This window comes from Castanea sativa, chromosome 10 (genome assembly GCF_040712315.1).
Source record: "Castanea sativa cultivar Marrone di Chiusa Pesio chromosome 10, ASM4071231v1".
NCBI classification, from domain to species: Eukaryota; Viridiplantae; Streptophyta; class Magnoliopsida; order Fagales; family Fagaceae; genus Castanea; species Castanea sativa.
Window position 1 is genome coordinate 24,815,906 of NC_134022.1, and position 25,578 is coordinate 24,841,483.

Below are 25,578 nucleotides of genomic sequence, written 5' to 3' on the forward strand. Positions count from 1 at the left end.
ATTTGTTTAATCAAACAGGTACATGGTAGTTAATTGAAAACCTAAAGAAATAATTTATAAAACATAAAGAAAAAATAAAAAAAGAATATTTAAATGAAGTGGTAAAATAATAAAATTAACCTTTGATGTTGGGTGTATTATAAAATGAGTTGTTAAAATGAATAAAGTAAATTTTTTGAGAAGCTAAATGCTATATTTTATGGCATTTTTGATGAGAATGCTCTTAGCTCACTTTTTTTAAACCATACATTTCTAAAATATGTAATGGTTTGTCATATAACCGGATTTAGATTCTGCGGCTTTTGCGTCTAATAATTCACTTGCCATAAAATTTTTAAAAAAGGACATGTGGCGGAAAATTGGACTCCAATTGGAATACAATTTAGAATTTAATTGGATTCAAACTCTTTGATTTTTACACTTAATAATTCACTTGGGAGAAAATTAAAAATTAAATGGAACATGTGGAACAAAATTTAGAATTTCATTAAATTCTAAATGGGATCTCTCTCTCTCTCTCTCTCTCTCTCTCTCTCTATATATATATATATATATATATATATATATATATTACGCATCGTACTTGATCATCAAGTCGCCAAAATATCTAGATCATTATATCTTTAAAAAATCAATTAAAGTAAGAGTACTTCATTATTTCAAACTTTGTTTTTTGTTTATCATGTTGAGTTGGGTTAGATTCTCTTAAAAAAGAGAAAATTTGGGTTGAGTTAGGAAAGAGAAGGAGAGGTATAGATGCATAGAAATAGTCCAATACAGCTTTGAAACTATTAAAGCATTTAATTTAAATATTAAAAAGATTAAAATGAATGAATTAAATAATAATTTTGCTAAAGAAATAATATATATGTATATATAATTAGATTTTTATGTGATTAACTAATCTTAAATAAGAAATTTCTGTTATTTATTATTAAATGACTTAAGAGAAATGAGGCAATTCAAGAACTGTGAAATAATAGATGTAAAATGTGTGATTTGAATCACCTTATATATTTCAGAGGAAATGTCCATATTTGAGTATGAGTAATAATAAAACACTCCTGAAAACATTTTTTTTTTCTTTTGATAATGGGATAGTTGGAAAAAAGATATTTAAATCCTAAATATTTTTGTTGTGAGCATTGATTCAAAAATACCAATTGAACTATAAGGCTATTAAAAATGACTTTTTTTTTAATTGATAATATTTTAACATCCCAATCTCATTTACTAATGAATAAAAGTGTCAAAAGGGCGAGCAGCATGCCATGTGGGCAAGGTCAACAAGGGAAAAAAATATTTTGTATCAAATGATACTTTGCCATCCGTATCAAAATTCAATAAATGAGAAATATGTGTGTAAAAAAAATGTCTTTCATTTGTTAGTGAATTAGTTATTTTTGCTTACATATCTCACACTTAATGGATTTTAATACCATTGACATAGTATCATTTAATATCAAAATACCTTTTCCAACAACGCGGTTTTTATTTTGTTTTTTAGAATGCTAAATCAGATTTGGCCCCATTTTCATCTCAATTCGCGTTTGTCATGCCAAATCACTACTCTTTCTTTATTCTGCTAATAATCATCATATGATAATATGAAACTTGTCTATGATTAAAATATATGAAATTTAAAAACCACTTCTCAATTGTTTTAGATAAAGTTTGATACAATATGGCGAAAAATATACTGGTCACCATATATATATGCAGGTTGGCAACGATGGCATTGCAATCATCACCATTTGTAATCCACCTGTTAACGCGTTAAGCTTAAGCCTTCCAGGTACAAATCTCAGATCTTTCTATCTCTTTACATTTTTGTTTTCTCATAACGTTTTCATCCATATATTGTCTTAGTCTAGGAACTCCAGATATAGGCAATTTTTATTTTTATTTTTTTTGAAATAGTTACAATTTCATTTTCATTTATATCGATGTATATTACAAGATTTTGTTTCATAAACGTTGTACAGAATATTATAGAAAAGACACAAAAGACACTAGAATTTTCCTATATGTTTTAATTCACTTTTTATTGCATATGCAGTTTCTTATTGTTGGTCAAATTTATTTAATATATATTCTGCTTTGATATGTCTCACGAGTCATTACTGTTTCCCTTTTTTTTTTTTTTTTTTGTAAAGCTGCAGGCAGTAAATTTTGTGGTGGCTTGGACATCAACCTATTGCGAAATATGCAAAACACTGGTACTAAAGAAAAAAAAAAAAAAACCCTTGAACCTTTTTACTTGGGTTGTATATAGTATAAAATTAATTTCCATTTCCAATTCCAAGTCTTACAAATAAAATGCAATTTTGACCATTTAAAGTTCATTTGTGCCTGGCAGGGAATTCGCTCATCAATTGTGGAAGATATTCTCATGATCTTAGGTGGCAAGAAGCCTTGTGTTGCTGCTATTCAAGGATTTGCACTTGGAGGTGGCTTGGAAATGGCAATGGTTTGTTGGAATATTAGTCTTGTTTATTTCTCCAATTAACTTCATTAATTCCTTAATTGTTAACTAACAAGCTAAGTTTGTGAAGTACTATTAAACTCAAAATTCATTTAATTTCCCCAACTGATATATATATATTAGCCATTGCCCTAATTAATTATGAAAGCTCAATTTAGTGTGAAAACACTAGAGCTTGTTCAGATATCAAATTAAAAATTACGGCTAGATTGCTTTTACTCTAACTTAAGAAAGTGCGGAACAAGAGTAAATATGCGCAATGAACCAATAACACTATGCTAATTCATATCCAACCACAATGAACAATAAAAGTAAAGGTTAAAGAGTAAGGAAGAGAAATGTAAATACAAGATAACACCAAGACGTGTTATTGAAGAGGAAACAAAAGAACTCAGCAAAAAACCTATTTGCGACCTTCCAAGTCGAAATCGATCCACTATAAAGTTGGAGTATATGAATAACAAAAGACTCTTCAAGTCTAGTATACTCCATGTACTTGAGCCCTCCAAGCTCTTACTACCAATAGACTTCTCGGAGTCTTGTCTTCTCTAACTTTCCAATTCCAGATTCCACAATTCAGCCCGATTGCATCCGCCACTAAATGACTCATTCCAATACTTCCAATAGTACCAAAATCTCACTTAACACTCAGATTGGGTGTAGTAAGTGTTTGGGCTAAAAACCTCTCAAGAATATAGAGATGGAGAGGTAGGAGTAGAGGAAAATTAAGAGAAAATGTGTAGATGATTGTGGATATAACAATCTCTAACTCTCAAGTGTATTTGCTAGGGTTTTTTTCTCTAAAAAACACTCCTTACAATTCGTGGGTAATGATGGTATTTATCAAGGGAGTCAATCTCGTATCGCAGGCTAAACCGGTTTGATCAGTGGAATAATATATTTTGGAACCGGTTAATATCGGTGTACCATTTCGAGTTTACCGTTATTATATATGTGTGTGTGTGTGTGTGTGTGTGTGTATTATAATAAATATAAAAATTTATCGTAAAACATTACTTCAATTCAGAACAAATATTTATGATTTTAGATTTTAACATCAATTAAAAGAAAAAAAAAACACAATATAAAAAATAGAAAAATTAATTGTTCATTGCATACTAAGAAAACAAATAATACTAATAAGTTAATACAAGTAAGTTATCATTTTGTCTTTACAAAAATTCAAAAATTACAAAACTAAAAAAAGAAAAAAAAAGCTTTTTTTCTTGTACCGGTCGGTACGCCCGGTACCAGCCGGTATTACCCAAAATCAGCCGGTATGGCCGGTACGACTGGTATTTAAACCGGTACGATTGGTATTTAAACCGATACGAAACGTTGACGATTCAATACCGGTATATGTACCGGTATGGTACATACCACTCGGTACGGTATTGACTACCTTGGTATTTATAGTGTGAGTAAAGAATTTGGTAAAACACTTTATCTTTTTGCCAAATAGAGAGTTTTGTAGGTACCTCGCGAGATGGTGCTTCTCGTGAAGTACTCGCGAACTTGACAGCCTGGTGTGACTCTTCAACTTCTAGTCATGTGCTTCGCGTGGCCTTTCGCAGGTTACTCTTCGCGCGAACTGCACTGATTCATCTTTGAAGCTTGATTCTTCACCAATATCTCATACTTATTCCTTACAAATAAACCCACATAAATACAAGGAAATAATTGAAGAAATTACAATCAAATTTGACACGGAATTAAGGCCAACAAAGGCTAGTTGAAAATCACAACTTTACAAATTAGTTTCCTAAAATGAATTGTTAATTATTACCCTAAGAGCACCCTCTCTATATATATATATATATATATGGTAGGGTTGCCAAGCACGTATTGCCAAACCAAGAACTCTACTTAGTTTACTAGAGCTGCAACTCGGAGTTATTCCTGGACTTGGAGCTAGGTATCCTATATCACTACTTTATTCTAGCTTTTCACGTACCTACGATTGGAAATAGCAACTAATATTTTTATTTTAGGGTAGTAGTGTTTATTACACACGCCACATAAGTGTGCATATAATAACATTAAAATTGTGAGTCTAACTTATGATTTTGAAAATAAAAACGTGAGTTAAAGTCATGATTTCAGTGTTATTTAATAATTGTATGTATACACGCTAGTGTGTAATAAGTTTTATTTTTTAACTTTTGAAGGCACTCAATGTCTTCCTAGGCTGGTTGAAGTTCCAAAGGCTGTGGAAATGATGCTGGTAATTTAATTTAATTTATTTTTGAGTAATAGAGGTCCTGCAAACATTATTTAGTCCTATTAATTTTACATTTAGCCAATATTCTTGGAAAATATTTTACTACAAATTTTACAATATAAAACATACAAACAATTGGTGAGTTTCAATTACCTAGCTAATAAATATAATGAATGTTTTGACTTTTTTTGTAGTGTAATGCATGTGCTACATGATGCTGGTTGCATGGCACTAAAGAATCAGTCATCTGAGTCGACAGAGTGTGAAGAAGGGATGAAGTTAGGGCTCGTTGATGCTATGCTTTTCCTGAAGAATTGTTAGAAGTATCACGTCTATGGGCTCTAGATATTGCAGAGGGTCGTAGACCCTGTATCAACACTCTTCAAAGAACTGACAAACTTGGCTCTATCACTGATGCACGAGACACGTTGAACACTGCTCGACAAAGAGCGATGAAAACTGCTTCAAATTTGCCTTAGCAGAGGGCTTGCTTGGATGTGATTGAAGAAGGCATTGTTTCCGGAGGTTATTCTGGTGTTTTTAAGGTAAAATTTCATCTTAGTCCTTATCCCATATAGATGCCGAAACATGCACAAACTACAAGAGAGGAAGAGAGAGAAAGATGAGACAAATGGGAGACTGAAAACCCTAATGCTAGGTACACAATTTATGAACTTTTTCACAACAGTTGATATGATAAATTATAATTTAAGCAACATTATTTTCACATAAATCTATCACTTATATATTTTTTTATTAGCACCAATTATAATATGTTATTTCAACCATCTTAATAATTATGAAAAATATTTTTAAAATTGTTGGGTTCTTAAACTTAAACGTATTGGAGTGAAACATATAATACATTGGCTGTGCGTGTGCATTTTAGTATTATTTAAATGAGTTATTTTTTGCAAAGTGAAAAGTGCTCGTGATTTATAAGTGATGCTTTGGAATAGCAAGAGAGAAAGCATGACTTACCCAAATAGCAAAAGAATAAATTAAACAAACAAAAAAGCCTGAATTTATTCAAATAAAATAAAAATCATGACTTTTTTTGTTGGCTTGCCTTTCTTATTCAGGATTATAAATCCGCGTGGTCAACTACAACTTGAATTAAGACGAGACTATATATATTGAATGCAGGAAGGGAAAATATTTAAGGAGTTAGTGCTGTCAAGCACTGGAAAAGGACTTGTGCATATCTACTTTGCCCAACGTGCAAAGGTACAATTACTGTTATTATAAAAAGAGGAGGCACAATCATTTATAGAGAGATATTTTACTCCAACTATTTTAGAATGAAAACCTAAGTCATGATTTACATTTCATCATTTTTACATTGTCTTATTTAGAACAGTTGCATGTATAGTTATATTTTTATAATTATGATACCCCTTAATTAGGTGTGTAACATAAATCTTTGCATGCTTTAAGGGATGTGACCATGATTTTTTCTTGGATGAGTCCAAGCATAAAAAATAGACTATTTAAGAATAAGAAATATATACAAAAATTCACAACTAGATTAATATATATTAAAAAAAATCCATTCAATATTAACAAAAAATATAAATAAAATTTTTTAACATATATATTTCTATTCAGTCATTTGTGATTTATTAATATGAAACTCGACATTATTTTAAATCCTGAAAATAATTTATGCTTGATTTTGTATTGGAAGTTGTAGTTATTTTTCTTTCAATATACAAAACCAAGGAATTCGCTGGAAAATTATTTTGGTTAACAATAATTGCATATGACATCCTCACATTGGCATGAACTTCACAACTCTAAGGCTTCGTTTGGGAGGAGGGAATGGAATGGAATGAAAAGAATAATTTTAGAATATTCTTCCATTCTCTTGTTTGGGAGTTTTAACGGAGGGAATGGAAAGTCCATTCCCTTATTTGGGAGTTTAAGTGGGAGGAAATGGAATAAGTAGGAGGGAACACTCATTCCTCTCTATTCCCTTAAAACCTTAAATTTTCATTTTCCCCGAAATTGGGAAGAATGAGAGGGAATGAAATTAAATTTAATGAGTTTTTTACTAAAACTCCCAAAATACCCCTATATATTCAACAATTTATTTTAAAATAGGGGTCTAATAGTAATATTGTCATAAAATGATTCTATTCCATTTCTTCCATGTTACTCCTAAACAAGATTACTTACATTCCATTCATTTCTATTCCTTTATTTTAAAACATCCAATCAAGGTTACTTAATTCCATTCCGTTCCATTCTTTTCCATTCCTTTTCCTTACTTAAATATATTCCATTCCATTCCATTCCTTTCTATTCCCTTGTGATCATTCCATTCTATTCAATTCCCTTCCCTTTGGAACTCCCAAACGGAGCCTAAGATTCATCCCTAGGCCCATATGAGAGAAGCAGTGTATACCAGCGCCTTCCATATACATATATAGCTTATCTATATCAAGTACCCATTCAAGCTGAAATAAATGGAAGTGAATAGGATGTAAAAATAATCTAAAAATTCTAGTTCAAATTAGCTTCAGCCATAGACACCTCTGCCACTATGTTGTGATTGTTTTCTAATTTGTACTAATACATGCAGGTACATGGTATTACTGTTGCTGGGCTTAAACCACGGCAAATAACAAAAGTTAGGAGTTATTGGTGGTGGTTTAATGGGTTGTATTGTTACAGCTCTTATTATTGGCAACATACATGTTGTTCTCAAAGAAATTAATGTCGATTACCTGCAGAAAGGGATTAAAAGGATTGAAGGTTCGTTTTTTCATCCATCTATATTCTATAATTTATCCTTGGAAATCTTGCCTATGTAGCTGGGTTGTGATATAAAGTATGAGGAGAAACATTCTGTCAGGTCATATGTAGAACACACTGTCTGTGCATGTATATAAAGTTAAGCTCTTTAATCTTCATGTTTCTTACGTTAAGACTCGGTGCTTTTTGAATTAATGTTCAATATATATGTTCTTCGGATAATCTCCAAGGCCTAATGACGAAAGGAAAGACTGAGCTGAAAGGGATGGAGAAAAAGCTCATTCGATTCTTAAAGGTGTATTAGATTATTCAGACTTTCAAGATGTCGATACGGTCATAGAGGTGAGCAATTATGTATTCTATTATCTATATATTAGATAGATAGATAGATAGATATGGCCTTTGATTAAATGCTCTAGCTATATCATCTATAAGTAAACTCTTGAATTAATTAATAAGCCGTATACGACTAGTGCCAAATGATTTACATCTTATGTGAATAATGAACTGTAGCCTAAGCCTCTAAACCTCTCTACCAGATCTCTAGACCGCGTTGTGGGGGCACATTTTTTCAGGTCACTCCATATCATTTTTGTAAATATATATGTGTGTATATTCAAGTATATTACAAAGACAATATAAGAGTCCAATTTACATTCTTTTTTTCTAAAGGCATGGTGCGAGGTCTATAAAACTAGAAAATGTTTATGTTTATAATACACATGTAATTTTATTCATAGTGCTTCCTCTTTTCAATTGAATAGTCCAGCTCATGTGATGCCTCAGCTCTCATGGAAATTGTGCGTACCGAGAAGACTTCAAAGCAAGTAATTCTTGATCTTATGACAGTTGGGAAGACGATTAAGAAAGTTCCAATTCTTGTGGGAATCTGCACCGGCTTCGCTGTTAACCGAACCTTCTTCCCATATGTACTTGGAGCATATATCTTGGCTGACCTAGGTGTGGACATTTTCAGAATTGACAGAGTAATCACCCACTTTGGCATGCCAATGGGTCCTTTCACATTGAGTTATTTGCACTTTTATTACTACCATTATTCCATTCTTGTGTACTTGTGTGCATGACTATATGTACACATTATTGCATCAAATTTTTTTAGTGCACTGCATTTATTTTCTTGATCTTTTTCCAATCGTTTATATATAACTTATAGTGATAAGGGGCTACTGAAGTTTAAATTCTTCTCAAAAACACGTTGGGATATTGGACTCTTTGCACCATTTATTTAAGGCCAAATTTTAAAATGTGACACTCACGAAAAAGGTTGAAACATTTGGTAATAAGGGTTCCTCAATTTGATGAACTATACATATACACATACATACATACATACATATATATATTTATTTATTTATTTATTGTTTATACATGATTTAGACATTTTCCACAGCAAAGGGTAACCAAATGAACTTTTTTTTTTTTCAAAATTAAAATTTGTGTTGATTTCAAACACGAGAATGGTTTCTCTAATGGTTTTGACTTTTGATCATGTGCAATTTCATGTATTAATTCTCTTATTTTATGCAAGTAATTATGTGTTTATTAGTTGTGTTTCATATAGATTAATTAACACACAAAAATATATTCAGGCTTCATGATATTACTGGATATGGAATAACCACATAACTTTCGGGAAACCGCATGCTACATCCTTCCCAGATCGCACATACCAGTCTCCTTTGCTTGAATTCATAATAAAAATTGGCCGCAATAGTACTACTGAAAATATCTTTTTCCACATCAAAATAAAGGCTAGGGGTGATATATATATATGTGTGTGTATATATATATACATATTGGCAAGGAGCTATTTTGATCCAAGACCTGCACTTTCACTTTTAAGTTATAATCCATGATATATGATTGCAACCTTCAAATAAGATTTTAAAAACAAAACAAAAAACCAACAACTATGAAACATGCATCATCTACCCATTTTTGTCATGCCATTATGCTATTATATAACATTGTTATTGATTCCGTTCCGTTCCGGCCGGAATTTTTCGTTCCGGTATGCAAATTGGTACCAGGATACCCATCGTTCCACCTCGGGCCAAATTTCGGGCCATTCCGGTCCATTCCGGCTGTTTTGGCCAATTCCGGCCGAGATGTGAATTTCAGCCGGTACATGATTTGGCCTATGGAAAAAAAAAAAAAAAATTTATTATTTGATGGCTAATATTATGTTATAAATTTTGTTGGCTTATTAGTTATTAATTGTTATGGGCTTATGTAATGAGTAATGACTTGTTATAAATCTTCTTATTATTTGATGTTGTATTGAGGTTTAAGACATAAGAGTTAAGACTAAATGTTTTGTATTATTTGATATTTAATTATTGTCTTCTAAATCTTCTTATTGTGTGATGTTATATTGATGTTTAAGACTTAAGAGTTAAGACTAAATGATTTGTATTATTTGAAATTTAGTTATTTATTTATTAGAATTGACAATTTTATGTTTTACAAGAATATATATAATTTAATTTTTAGGAACCCGAAACACCTTAAAACGGTACGCCAAAATCGGCCGGTACCGAAATATTCCATTCCACTGGACAAATCGAAACGGGGTCCGAAACGGTATTAATAACAATGTTATATAATCTTTCTTGGGTTCCACTGAATGTTTTTTATTTTGTAGGCAAAAGCAATGGAAAAGAATATACATATACGAGAAGGGCAGCAAACCAAAACCTGACCCATCTGTGCTACCAATTACTGAGGAGTCCAAGAGGATTGCTAATATCATTCCCGATGAAGAAAAGGTTTGTCACACATACTTGGTATTCATAATCATCTCCATCTTTTCGAACATTTATGACTATATATCAATTTGTTTCTTGTTAGCATATAGATTGCAAATTAATTAACTTAATTTATGCTCACTGTTAGATATATTATGGCCCAAGTGGCTCATCTCAAGTAGAGGCTCATGTACTTGTAGAACAAGCATATTAACCTTAAGTTAGTCTATAATTAGCTTATGATTAGTCAAGTATTTCCTAGTATATAAACTCTATATAGGATTCATTGTAACACAAGTGCTTAATATAATAAGTAGCCGTCAAACACTTTCTCACAATGGATGTAGGCCACTAGGCTCATTTGTCTGTAACTTCACATAAACTTAATTTATGCTCACAAAAGTGATGAAGAGGCAATCCTTAACATATCTTTTTTGTAAATTAAAGTCTGGTTTTGACATGTTTCATGATATGTGTTTGTTAGTCTATATGTGTGAGTGACGAAGAAATCTTGGAGATGGTTTTCTTCCGGCGGTGAATGAGGCAATGCCGTATTATAGATGAAGGAATAGTCGCTCAAGCTTCTGACCTTGACGTTGCGTCTGTTCTTGGAATGAGTTTCCCATCTTACCGGTGAGGATTTCATTTGGGCATTATTTATATATCTGTTCCTTTGAAGAGGACCATGCAAAAAGACTAAGGTAGAACAATTTTTCATATTCATTACAAAAAAAAAAAAAAAAAATCAAAACACAAAAAACAACTTGACTCAGACCTCTATAACTTATTAAAAAACAAATTTACGCAAATATATAATGTAGTATTATACCTTTTATTTTTCTACTTTGGGATGGTTTGTTTTTCATTTGTCAATCTTGGGCAGGCAGCTAGCGCAAGAGTCAGAAGAGAATCACAAAAGTAGAGTTAAACCACAGTTTTCAGTTTTACACTTATTCACTCAAAACCTAGGATCTCATTTCACACAAAAATGATGCTCCCTCCTCTCATATTTATGGTAGACCCTACCATAAATTTAATGAGTGGACTCCACCATAAATGTGAGAGAAGTAAGCACTATTTTCTGTACTCTGAGAGTACTTAAGAATTACTCCATATACACTAGTCTCAAGAAGTGATCAGAGAAGTATGGTAGCCTATTCAAACCATTAGAGTTCTTGGAAGAAAGAGCTACAAAAGGCATTGCACTTGTAAGAAACCTAGAATGTTAAATTTTATTTCAAGCAGTGCTTATCCCTCTATATACTCCATTTGAGTTTCAAAATCAATGTCTGCATGTAGAAATATAATTGTGTAATCAATTCTTCTTAGGAGGAAAAGAAATGAAATTAGGAAATTAATCCCTTCCACCTAGAGGAGGAAGTTCCAGAATTCAGAATGCCCCCCTTATTTTGAAGTCTTATGAGAGCATATTATTAATTCATTTACCAACATGTGTGATCCATGCTAAACTTTGGCAAAATTCCATGGCCTTGCAGAATGCACCTGCTCTAGGATAAGCTTTGAGGCATCACTTTCCCTGACGTACTCAAGTCCTGTTGTCGCGCTTAAATTATTTGCGGTTTGCATGGGCTTGAATCCATTTGTAATTTTCATGTTATTATTGTAAGTTGGATCTTGGGTATCAGCAGATTAATAATCAAATGCTTTCTATTAGAGTAAGCCGCCAGTACTTTTGGAAAGTTTTGCACATTTGAGTATTGACCTAACAGCATGAAATTATATTAGATGAATATATAGTTAAGTTTGCGTTTTTTATTGATCAGCATCATACACTTCAATTTCTAAGTGCTTAGCAGGTTCTTCAAACAGAGACAACATAGGTGATTAGGAAGAGTTTTAAAGGAATTTATAATGATTAAGAAGGCTCATGAGTCATGAAGGATTTGATTAGGTTTGTTAGTGAAGTAACGAAGTGTCATGGCATTTTATTTTTGTCTTTATTTTTTTGCTGGACATGTTAGCTTGAACTTTGATACGTCCTTGAGTGAGCTCAAACAAGCTGGCTAGTGAATATAGCCTATCGATTTAAAGCTTGTTGCTGCTTGCATGCATAGGCAGACCTACTTGCACAAGCCTCTAATAGACTTATCCTAGTAGAAATGGACATGGATTTTATTGAAGCGTTAAGGCACAACAGCATACAGTTGTTTGTTGTAGCCTGGAGTATTCCCTTCAATCCTCATTCTCTCATGGTTAACTCTGTTCTATTTCTAAAGGTAGAAGTTACTATAATTTATAAGAAAATTACTATCACATTCAATCACAAACGACACAAACCTAGGTCTGATCTACACCTTCCCTACTCTTTAATGCCATCCAGTGACTTGACTGATCAACCTCATACACGAACACTTTTGTGAAGCAATTAAAACTGGGTAGTTGTGCACATAATTAGATGAAGAGGTGAACTGAGCTTTCTAACAGACACAGCAGTACGCACATAGCAAGCAACATTCCAGTAGTACATGAGCATCACCAATGCAGAGTAGTTTTAACATTCAGCTATAAATAGCAGAGATCCATAGAAATATTCATTACTAATATTGTTAAGTTTTTGTACAAACGCCATACTACATTTTACAAGACTCAAAATCAGGCCCCACACACGATGCACACATCACTCGAACCAATTGAGCCAAAGCTCAATGGTTTTCAAATACATGTCCAAAGACAGGACAGAGTAAATATAATGAGATACCACATACAGAATAATTGTAACCATACAGTTTATTTCTTGAAGAACCTGTCAAACCAGTCGCTAGCTTCTTTTACCATCAGTGATGTCATTTGGTGGCCAATTCCAGGTTGTGCAATCAACTGCATGTCAAGGAAATGCACTAAGAGAATTATAAAAGGGGACATACATAAAGAAAAAAGAAAAAAAGAAAAAATACACTGCAACAGCCATATCTGTGAACTCCACAGACAAAAACACAGTGCTGGCGAATCCTCCTCACATTATTGTTTATCTAGTCAAATATGAGTGAGAGAGGAAAACAGACCACTTGATTGTGCTTTTGCAAAGGACATTCAACGTGGAATTTCCCATGAAATGGATTCTAATTGTTTTTCCACTTCAAAGGGTTTCCATGAAGTTGAAGTAATCTGAAAATTGTTTGCAGTTTTATGAACTTTCAACATCTGCTGTGAGTCAAACCTTAAACTTATCCAAAGAATGGGCCTCTCCATAAACCTTGCTTGCTCTTGATTCAGGAATTTTCAGACCAGCAAGCGGACACCGTGGATCTTCCGCACCTAAATTTTCAAAATTCAAAATACGCTTCAACACATAGTGAAGATATACCCACACAAAATGTTAACCTCAAGGATAATTCAATATAAGGAAAAACAGTCCTGAGGACCGCTAGCCTGGTAGCCAAGTAAATTTTGGTAGTAAAGTCAACAGTCAGTTGAAATTCTACAAACATGTTAATGAAAGGGATGATAACCATGTGCTAGAATCTGGGAACAAGTGCATTATTTTATATTTATATATTATACAGCACATATTTGAATCTTCCAGATGTTCAAAAAGATTATGGGTATAAAATCATTGTACCAAACAGGCATGCATGCAAACAAGCACAGCTGCATCTGCATGCAAAAAAGTGCATGTGAGCAAACAGACAGGCACATGCACGCATAAACACACACACATGCACTCCCACATGTGCAAGGGCGCAAAAATATACAAATTTATATGCATATAATTGAAGGGAAAGATAAAATATTACCATTGAGAATCAGCAGAGGGTGTGGTTCAAGAGCTGGAATTGAGTAAGGTGAATCAAAGTGGGAGTCTAGACCAGGAGCAATCCTATCCCAAACCTGGGCAGTGAAATAAATTCATAAATTGTAATTCAATTTGAGATGCACATTGTGAAAGAGAAACCTCTTGCATTCGATTTTAGAAGAACGGAACATTGAAAATGATACTGAATATGTCTTGCTATATCAGGATGTCAATTCTAAACAGCACAACTGGAATTATCCATACAATAATGTATGAAGCGCCATTTTATGAATGTAGTTGATTACTAGAAAAATCATATCAGAAGTAAAAGGCTAACATCCCATTCAAGCTTAGTGACAATCACACCACAAGCTATACAGCAATATCCACATAAAAACATATTTACGGTCTCAGAATGTAACCAACCTTCTCCACCACTTCTTTGTCAATCTCACTCTTTCCTAAATCAATCCGTGCTTCTGCATCAAGGAAATAAGGACATCAGAGAAACAAATATCATGGCAACTGCAAAAGAGATGTACCCAGTGGAGGTATGCTTCAAAAAGATCTGTAATTTGTATTAAGCGCATGAAAGACAAAGCAGGCTACAATTAAAATTAAAACAATGTGATCAAACATAAGTACCAAAACCTAATCATGTTAAAGACGACTACAATCATATGTTTTGTTTTATTATTCTTCAGTTTCTCTTACCCTCAAAAAGAGGCTTTATACTGTCAACTCGACCTTGCCACTTATCATTCTCTATGGCCCATCGAAACCCCTACAATTGAATTGCACAAAATTCAGCTAGTTACTAAATAAAAAGTATTAGCTTACAGTAGACATAATTTTAAATTTCTAATTAGAGACACCACCTGAACCCCAATTATAGGAACAACCACTGCATAGCGGGTGTCAGCAAATGCACCAAACCATGCATGCATACCTGCATTTTTTCAAAATGCCAACATGAGTTTGCATGTCAAATCATCACTTCTAATATGCCATCCTCTAAAATTTCGTTCAACCAACCTCCAAGTGATTCACCAGTGATTCCTATTCTAGCAGGGTCTATATCCTGCCTCTCCTCTAGATAATCTGCCAGTCTTATCAAGTCCCAGACCTGTGAGAATCAAAACTGTCCCTTCTTAAAAACCAAGATAATCAGAAAACTAAACACAAAAGGTTCTGTTAACTACATCAACTCATTAACTCCCCTATTATTAGGTAAGAATTGACTATAAACCATATGAATCCAACAACAGTATGAATGGAGAACTTACTGTATCAAATATGAATGGCATTGTATCACCTTTTTTCCATGATGAAATAAGAGCCTGCACTTGAATAAACTAACCTCATTAGGGATGAACTTTATACAGGAAATACTGTTTTGCTGCTCAAGAGGCACTAGGAGTTTTGTTCTTGCAGCAGATTAGTTCTCTAACTCGTGACAGAATGTCCCAAAAAATATTGACTATTGTGTCAGCTTATTTTGTAGTCAAGAGATTGTCTTTATGAGCCCATAGTCCAAATAAAAGAATTGCAAAATTCATAAGTATCATATGGAAAAAATAATTTGGACTGTGTACAAGAAAAACAAAGTTAAGGCATAAAATGCACACATCTTGATAGGTGGTTTTACTGCTGGCACGTTCACCATGGTAGCGAGAATCGATGGCAATGGCTACATATCCCCGAGAAGCGTATGCCTGAGGCAAGCAAAACAAATCACCATCTCCCCAACCCAATGAAGCAAAAGAAATGAAGACTTAATGCCTGGAAAAAATCATTATGGTAGTTTACCTCTAGCAATGGCCTCACCCACTCTTTGTTCTTATTTGTACTATGAAGAAAAACAACAGCAGGCTTTCTTTGATGATTGTTATCCTTCATGCTTAAAATCAACAAAGGCAAGCGTCCCTGCTCTCCTGCCTAGAAATGATCCTTAGGAATTAACTAAGACCTCTATATGGAATTCCTTGATTTAAATAAGTGTAATAACAGAAAACTAAAAACATAAATGTAATCTAGTTGATTGTGAAAAAGAAAATACTGGAAAATAGATCAACATGTATAATAAACAATTAACTACCAAAATGTTTGATTTCAAATCAGAAATAGACCTAAATCAGGGATATTAAATGTGTATGTTATGTGTTGAAAACTTATATTGATCGCCCCATTGCCCTTATATTGACTTTCTTCTGTTAGTCTTGTAAAATCATGTCCACCTTAGCTTCCTTCCAAATGTTGTTAACAACAGGAAGCAAAAAATTTATTAAAAAGAAAAAGAAAGAGAGAGATAATATTGGAAGAACTTGTGAATTTGGTCAACTGTAAATTATCCCAAATTCAAAATCTTTGTGATGCATGAAATTGGGTTTACTTATAAATATTTAAAAAATGTCTTTACAATTTATGGAAGAACTTTAGTGAATTTGTTAAAACAAGATGAAGCTCTAACAGTAACACCAATCATCTAGCAAAGACAAGCACCACATTTCCACAACTAAAAATTGAATTAAAAAATCTTTGTGATGCATGAAATTGGGTTTACTTATAAATTATAAAAATAAAAACGGGTCTTTACAATTTATGGTAGAACGTTAGTGAATTTGTTAAAATAAGATGAAGCTCCAACAGTAACACAATTCATCTAGCAAAGACAAGCACCACATTTCCACAACCAAAAATCAATTGGGTAAGCTTAAGAATGAGTTTAAGTCCCAATTAATTATACATTACCTCAGTAATTAAGTAAAGGTTTTCCTCCTTGAGTAAATCCTTGAACCCAGTAATGTTTGCCTTTGGACAAGACTCCATTGCCTAGTTTGTTAATAACATCCAACAATATAATAGTCAAAAACAGAGAATACCCAATTGAACACAGTTAGAATTTTTTTTAAAAAAACATAAATAAAACCCAGAGAGAAAAATCTGAACCTCACTAGAGGGTGGGGGATTATCCTGAAACAAAGGGTTGGCCACAGGTTTTGCAACCTCAACTGATAGCGGAACTGAAACAAAAACAAGAAAAAAAATGAACAAAATAAATATAATTGGTGCATGAATCAAAGTCAAAGAATTCTGGGTTTTCGTTTAAACCTCGAGCGGTTCTTCTGCTAAGCAAAGTTTGGACGAAACGAGAGCGGAGTTGGACGAAATCGATGGATTCTTGTTCCATTTTGATAGCGACTGCTGAGGTTTTTATTACGTTGTTTTTGTTTTTGTTTTTGTTATGGGACTGGGAAAGCTGAGTATTAATATAGGGAAGTGAATACGGAAGGTGGGTTCGCACGCTTGGAGCCACGTGGCGAAGACCCGTGATGTGGGCAAGCGCAGGTGGCACGTGTGAGATGAGGGTCAGGCTCAGCCTCATACTCAAGCACAGACACGGACACAAACACAATGATGAGGAAGAAGTAGAAGTAGAAGTAGAAGTAGTAGAGGGAAGCATTGGATTTGAAATAGTTATTGAAATTTTGGAAAGTGCAAAGGTTGTCGTGTGGCCAAGGCCAACTGTGGTGCCTTTCGACAAATAAAAATTCTGGTGAGGCTTGTCTGTCTGCTTGGACTTTTTTGTAACTCAAAATTCAATTAGGACCTACTTACCCTCTATCTATCTCTCAAAATTGGCTGCTCCAAAATAGACACTACTATCAGAAAATTCAGAGAGGTATATTGGAATGTCTCAAATGTATATTGTCCAATTCCATGGTCCAAATTATGTAAACCAAAAGAAAGTGGGGGCTTGGGAAATGGGAAGGTCGAAGATACAAACTTAACCCTGTTGTTCAAACTAGGTTGGTCTATGACAACATATCTAGATAAAGTTTGGGTCCAGATTCTCCAAACCAAAATATTTGAAATGCAAACACCTTCTTAAGGCTTCCTTGTTCAAACAAAGCTCTTGGTTGTGGAAAGAGATTTGAAAGACAAAATCACTAATTAAGAAAGGAGCACGCTATTATTCATAAGGATTTCCTAAACTTCAATCACAGTATAGTTTTTTTTTAATAATTAAATCACGATATAATTAAACAATAACTCTTTCCATTATCCATTTCATCCTTTATAAACTAATAAGATTTGATCCAACATCTTTTAATGTGACACCTAGATATTATTTTCTATAATTGTATATTACTTGTGATTGGATATAGAATTTGCATAGAAGTGGGGTTCAAACTCAACACAAGTACTGAAAGGAGTTTTGTTTGCATGAAACATGTCCAACAAATGAAGGTGGAAAGAACAAGCACCTTAAAAGACAAGAATCAAATTGAAAATTTGGGTAAGGAAGGTGCAAGGAAACTACAAGTATCAGAGCCTTGTAACTAGTGGTGAAGCCAGAAATTTTTTCTAAGGGGGGCCAATATTGGGGAAGTCCCATTACCCAATCCTATTAGCTTACTAGTGAGATAATATGCTAACTATGAAGAAGACTTCTCAAACCAACTAGACCAAAATCTACGACAATTCTTTTCATTTTTTGACGGTTTATAACTCTCACTTTAATGTTTGATATGACCAAACTTTGAGATACTCTATATTCCCCATAAATTACTCATACACTGAACAGTAATTTGTCAATTTTGAACATGTTTTCTTTTAAAATATGCATCTATTATATTGTAAATTAATTACTTATACTTTTAAAACCTGAATATTAAATTTAATAATCTAGTTATATAGCATCTAAAAAAGGCAAATACTTAAAGTTTATGCTGTCAAATAAAACCAAACAATTTAAGTAAATGTGTCTAAATTATTATTATCAAATATAAGTATATAACTAATAAACAAGTCTATAAGAATGACTTAAATTTATTGCTCAAGCAAATACTTTCAATTAAATAATCAATAAAGAAACATTATCATTCAATTCAAATATAAAGCAAATTGCCAATATAAAGCATTCACATCAGTCCGTGTATAATAATAAAAAAATGTAAAATTTACATAGTTTTGCCTAAACATGACCTACACAATGACGGTGCTATGTTATTGGGTGGAGGGTTATGCCCCCTGAATATTTGAATTAGTCCAATGATGCTCTTAAAAAAAATAATTGGTCTAATAGTTATAGAGATATAACTTTATTTATTTCTCAAAAAAAAAAAACTTTATTTCAATTATATTTTTTATTGTAAAATATGCTCTTATATCTGTTAAATATTTGAAAAAGTTTGGTATCAAACATATTTGAATCTATCATTTTCAATCCATTAGAGCATCCACACCAGCTCCTCTATTTTACACATTCACTTTTACACTAAAAACCCACTTTTTCTATTTTACACATTTAATTTTACAAAACCTCCACATCAGTTTATCTATCCTACCATCTTTTTTAATTAAATAATTAATTTTCTTTAATATTTTATTATTTTACACCAACTAACTCTTAAATTACCGCTCTCTCTCTCTCCCAGCTCATTTCTCACTTTTGCTCTCTCTCTCCAAACCCATCTCTCAGACTCTCCCTCTCCCTCTCCCTCTCCATCAACTACCTCTCCGATCACCACCTCAGATCAGCGTCCGCGAGTCCGATCGGCGAGCTCAGATCACCATCTGCGAGCTCCGATCACCGATCCGCCAGCTCCGATCGCGATCCACGAGCTCCGATCGCCGATCCGCGAGCTCCGATCGCGATCCTCGAGTTCCGATTGCGATCCGTGAGCTCCGGTCGCCGATCCGCCAGCTCCGATCGCCGATCTGCCAGCTCCGATCCACGGCAAGACCCCCGAGCTCCGACCAGTCAAGCACCGATCCATGTTTGTTTGTGTATGTCTGTGTTTTTTTTTTTTAGCAAAGTTTATATCTGTATATTCTGTGTTGAGAAAAAGATGAGAGAATGAGTCTGGTGAAAACGGATCAGAGAGAGAAAAAAAGGAGCGAAGGAGAATCATAAAATATTGTATAAACGAGCTACAGTAATCGTGTATATTTACACGGTATTGTAACTCGGGGATGGGTTTACACTATTTTAGCCAGTTTTAGATACACTGATGTAGCTCAAAATGTGTAAAATTGAAAAAAAATTGCATTATACATGATTTTAGATACACTGATGTGGATGCTCTTATGTAGCAATTAACAAGTTATTGACTCTTTTAAAAAAAATTTGTCACTAAAATTACATGTGAAATGTCTTTTTAGTTGCTACATATTAGATTAGAGCAAGATAACGTCAAATATGTTCAGAACTTAACTTATTTCTCTAAGTTTTGGATTATTTATATTTTTGAAAATTTCATTAGTTCAATTGAAAGATTTTTTTACAATTTGATAATTTGTATTGAAAATGAAACTTCTTAAGAATTTCACTATAAAAATGGCAAAAATGAATGTTATTTTATGAAAGATTGTCATCAAGCATAATTTTGATTGAAAATAATAAGCATTTTTTTTTTGGTTGGGTGTGTGTATATATATAACTTATCAGATAAAAAAATGTGTGTGTGTATATGTGTGTGTGTGTGATAGTTTTAGTTATTTATTCTTTGTTTACATATCTCGAGAATGAAAGAAGATAGTAAATGATGATTGTTATACGTGAATAAAGAAAAAATAATTTTAAAAAATTTAAAAATTAATATTTTAATGATATGTAATATAAAATAGATAATCTACTAGAGTTTTTTGAAAAATAAGTATATGAAATTAAAAAAAAAAAAGAGTAAGTTATTTTGATATAATAGATAGAATTACAAGAAAAATGTTAACGGAACAATCCAAATTTTTATAAGGTATCGGTCAACTTCTACAACAGGGACGGAGCCAGGACTTGGAGTTAGGGAGGGCGACTTTGCTGCTAGCTGTGTGCGGTAGCTCCGACCCTTGAGTCTATTTTTTTACTACTAAGGATTTTTGTTAAAAAATTTTTAAATGGCCAAGTAGTTTGTTCTGAGTAAAATATATTGATTGGACTTAATTTTTTTAGTTTTATTATATTGGTAATTTTTGTTGTTGAGCTAATTTTTTTGAGTTTTTATATTTTGTTTTAGATTTAATCTATTAATTTTTTATGTCCTTTAAAATGTGAAAAATGCTAAAACTACAAAATTTTTACAAATTGCTAATGTGATAAGTGGTTATTGATATATAAAAAGTTATGCAAGTGTACAAACTAATATGAATTTGCTACCTTAATAGTTTGTATAAACATTGTAAAAACGTTTTTGGCTATAAAATTACTCTCAAAAGAATTAATGGCATTATTAAAGGGGCAAAGTATAATTTTATTGAACAAAATTGTTAAACTTAGTACCTATTAATATAATAATATTTTTATAAAAAAAATTAGGGGCGTTGCCCCCCCCCCCCCCCCCGCGGTCCAATAACAGCTCCGCCCATGTTCTACAACACTATCATCTTTTTTTTATTTTTTATTTTGAATCGACTACACGTACTAATCTTTATTGTCTGCTTGAACTACACGTATCAATACCTATAAGCTACTTCAGTAACTTTAATAAAGAGTCATTGAAAGTTGAAACTTTTTGTGTTTTGAGAATAGAAGTCATAATAAACTTGAATATAATGCATGCACTTCACAGAGAGAGAGAGAGAGAGAGAGAGAGAGACCAGGGAAGCCGTGGAGGCGAGACTGAACTGGTCTTTGCTGGTCCGATCTTCGACTGGCCATGGGTTTTGGGGTTGTTTAGGATTTTTTTTTTTTTTTTTGTTCAAGCAGTCCTTAAAATACACATGTAAATATTTGAAAACATAAAGGGAATAAAAAAAATGGTACAGAATATTTGTATTCATAATTTAAGAGGATTTCATGTAAAAGGGATTGAGTCAGGTTTAAATTCAATGTCCAGATCTGTTGAGATAATGATATGTGTCTACTTTTAAACACGTGTCATTATCTGGTTGGTCCCGTGCACTGAATGCATTGGACCTAAACCAAATCCGAAGGAATTTAAGGTTTTATTTTTTAATATATTTTTTTGGTCATATACTAGTTGTGGGGAGTAAAAAAACCCTGATGGGAATATGGGCCTTTGGGCCATGCTAAGGAAGGCCGACCTACTCTTGGGTTTAGAACTTGTTAGTACTACGGGTCGGCCCATACGCCGAGGATCCGAGAATCTAGCCGAGGGTGAATTTCCCTTCGGACGGACACCGGAGAACCCGAGACTTCATGGTAAAGGTGAGGGAATGACACGGTCAAGACCAATGGTTAAAGAGGGGGAACCCTTGAATGTCCTAGAAGCACCGATGTCAGAGAAATACCAAAGATAAAGGCTGCCACCTCCACATTAAAAACCCTGCACCTACCACCCTGGCCGCATTAATGGGGAAGTGACACCTGAACAGTGGAAGGGAAACTTCTGGTTACTATTCAAAGGCACTGAGAAAAGAAATATATAGGCTAAAGGGGAGTTGGGGCAACACGTGTACAAAGTATCAAAAGAGGAGTATTTAAGGAGCAACCTAGAACAGGAATAGTGGCCTTCTTTGGGATCTAAAAAGAAAAAGAAAAAAAGATAAAGAGATAATATAAGAATAGCTCTTGGCTTACGTCCGAGGAGGTTGATTTACAATATTCCTTGTCGTTTTCAAGTGTTTGCAATCTTTTACTTGTCATTTTATCCTTAGACACTTCTAACCTGGGTTTAAAGCCCACACTCTACAAATTCATATTGTTTAAGGCTCATTGGGTCTGAGCCCGTAACTGTTATTGGGGCCAGGTGCAATTGTGCACCTACACTAGTATTATTGTGAATTGATTAAAATTATTTTGTTGCTTGCAATTTTGTATTCTGGAGGAACTATAGGCCAACGGATGGGCCAAATTCTATTTTTATTTTTGGGTTCTATATATCAAAATTATTTTTGGGGGTTTTTTTTTTTTTTTTTTTAAACATTTGAGGATTGAAATAGGTATACGTATATTTTTTTCCATTCAAAATTCTAGGGGGGCCAGTAACTAAATTACTCTTTAATTTAAAGATAATTTCTTCTTTTAGTCCTACAGTTATAGGGAAATTTTGAAAATCTAGGGGCCCTGGCCCCCTAGCTTCGCCAATGCACATGTATATTGTCCAATTTCATGGTCTAAATTATGTCAATTAAAAAAACGAAAAGGTGGGGGTTAGGGAATCAGGTGGAAGTTACAAATTTAGCCCTCTTGTCCATACTAGGCAGGTCTATGACACAACAGATTTAGATAAAGTTTAAGTGTACATTCTCAAATCAAAATATTTGAAAGGCAAACACTTTCTTAACACTTCCTTGTGCAAACAAAACTCTTGGTTATGAAAAGGGATTTGGAAAACAAAAGTCATTGATTAATAAGGATTTCCTAAACTTAAATCATCACGATATGATTATAGCAATAACTCTTTCCATATCCTTTATTAAACTAAGATTTGATTCCAAAATCTTTAACATGACACCTAGATATTATTTTCTATAATTTGTTTATTACTACTTGTGATTGGATATAGAATTTGGCCAGACGTGAACTCGACACACAATTAAGTAGTATTGAAACAAGTTTTGTTTGCATGAAAAATGTCCAAGAAACGAAGGTGGAAAGAACAAGCACCTTTAAAGACAACAATCAAATTGAAAATCTGGGTAATTAAGGAAGGTGCGAGGAAGCTCCAGGGTATCAGAGCCTTGTGAGTTAAAACGGTAGCACCAGTTAAGAAATTTGTTCGTTCCAGTTAAATTAGCATTTCTCGGAGTACTCCCATGCATGAAATTTACTGCTATTCAACACATGAAAGTGTTTTGAACAGCTAACAATGTACACTATGTAGTGCATACTAACAGTCTTCAATTAGCGAACAATTCAAAGAGTTTTAGACACTGACCTCCATTTGCACATCGAAGTGGGAAAAACCTTGATCAAGTACCTGAGCAGGCCATGTAAGCAACAGGGCAAAGCCCTTGAGGTATTATAGTTTTTTAACTGGAAGCCATATGATCTATATATATCTCAAAAAAGACATCTAATTCGCCACATATATAAGCAAACATAAAAATCAATTGACCCCTTTTCACGATGCAAGTTTGGGCCAATCGGCCCAATTATTCAATGTCGCCACTACTTCTGCTCGTACTCAACATGAATTTTCTCTTTATCACACATTTGAGTACAATTTTTTTAATAAACGCAGGCTCTTTTTGTTTTTTTATGGCATGTTTGGATGGAAGGCAGAACGAGTAGAGAGAAGTAGAGTAGAGTTAGTTAAAAATAAATTAATTTTGTGCTAAATCTACTCTATTCCCCCTCTCTCTCCCTCTCCCTTTCCCTCAATCCAAACGGACCATTAATGTGCGAGAATAAATTAGATTAATTTCACGTTATTTGGGGGACACCAAGTTTGGATGATGAGAAATAAGGCCACTTTTGAAGAGAGGCATTGTGATCCAATACCAATGGCATGCAAGAGAAGTCAACGGAATCTTTGCCATCCAAAAACAAGCAAGGAAATTACGACAAGAAACCACTCCCAATCCCTACTAAATGGGACCTTCCACTCTATAGGTTGGATCAAAATTAATTTTGATGTGACTATACAAGAGTTCTGGGTGGTATTAGTGGTAGTTTGTAGCTAGAGATGAAAACAACAAAATCTCTCTCATGCTTGGACAAAAAAGAAAATCCCAAAAGGAGACCCTTTATGGGGGACAACGGCGCTCTATATGTGTGCACGCATTTGATCTAGGTGGTAGAGATAAGGTTATTAAGGGGATGCAGTCAATGTTTTTCTATCTAACAAGAATCATTTGAACGTGCCATCTTGGACTATATTAATTTCCCATAATTGATGATTTTTCTGTTATGTTAGATAGTTTTAATTACTGGTCCATCTTTGTTGTTAGAAGAGATGCTAATTTTGCCACCCTTTGTTTGGCTTAGTGAGCTTTTCGTTGTAACAAGTTTGGCTCCTTTATTCTCTCTCAGCTCTCTGATAGAGTTGTTTAATTTATGAGGAAGCTAGTTTAAGATCTAATCTTTCCTTTGTCTTTATAAATGCATTATTATTCCGGAAAAAAGAAAAAGAAACTCCCTTGCTAAAGGCTGGCATAGAAAGTTGTATGTTATAACTTATCATTAAAAATAATAATAAAAAATATGAATAAATAAATGTCATTTTCAAAAAAATGAGTAAAGAGAATTATACACTATATACAGTTGAAAAACATGATTTTCATAAAAGGTTATGCTAATGAGTTCCTTTAGAATAATAGTTAAAAATTTATTTTAAAAAAAAATTTGACATCACTTTTATGAAAAATAGAAAAATTTATCAAAATATTAATTGCTTCTTTTTCTTTTCTCATAATTTTAAAAAAAAATAGATTATTATCCTGAGGACATCCATTAACATTTTTCATTCAATAACAATTTATAATAAGATACGTGCAACAATAATTAACTTTAAAAAAGACTCATTTATATATATATATATATATATATATATATATATATATATAATTTTTTTTTTGGGTGGATAAAGAAGGATCAAATTTATGTTTGTGTTCAAGTCTAAATTTTAATTTTAGAATATAATAATGAATCAATTACTACCTACAACTCGGTTTGTTTGTCCTCTATTCC

The 25,578-nt window shown here is 33.1% G+C and overlaps 1 protein-coding gene and 1 pseudogene across 1 annotated transcript; one reads left to right on the forward strand and one right to left on the reverse strand.

Moving 5' to 3' along the window:
* The first annotated feature begins 1,732 nt into the window (after positions 1 to 1,732).
* LOC142612273 (peroxisomal fatty acid beta-oxidation multifunctional protein AIM1-like) lies at positions 1,733 to 10,868 on the forward strand (annotated as a pseudogene).
* Positions 10,869 to 12,741: 1,873 nt separating this feature from the next.
* LOC142611731 (uncharacterized) lies at positions 12,742 to 17,469 on the reverse strand. Its single transcript, XM_075783847.1, has 13 exons — positions 17,097 to 17,469; positions 16,935 to 17,008; positions 16,737 to 16,817; positions 15,795 to 15,923; positions 15,614 to 15,700; positions 15,272 to 15,325; positions 15,021 to 15,111; positions 14,864 to 14,934; positions 14,700 to 14,769; positions 14,412 to 14,464; positions 13,987 to 14,080; positions 13,410 to 13,507; positions 12,742 to 13,069 (listed from the first exon to the last, which is right to left on the reverse strand). Exons 1-13 carry the CDS (start codon positions 17,446 to 17,448, stop codon positions 12,980 to 12,982), a joined length of 1,344 nt encoding a protein of 447 aa, XP_075639962.1. The 5' UTR covers positions 17,449 to 17,469; the 3' UTR covers positions 12,742 to 12,979.
* Between the last annotated feature and the right edge of the window lie 8,109 nt (positions 17,470 to 25,578).

Excerpts from the sequence above, each read along its gene's own strand:
- LOC142611731 (XM_075783847.1), bottom strand. The coding sequence starts at position 17,448 with ATGCTTCCCTCTACTACTTCTACTTCTACTTCTACTTCTTCCTCATCA. Across the intron at positions 15,924-16,736 it reads ACCTTTACTTAATTACTGAG|GCAGGAGAGCAGGGACGCTT; the intron begins GTAATGTATAAT and ends GATCATTTCTAG. Across the intron at positions 14,465-14,699 it reads TATAAAGCCTCTTTTTGAGG|AAGCACGGATTGATTTAGGA; the intron begins GTAAGAGAAACT and ends TCCTTGATGCAG.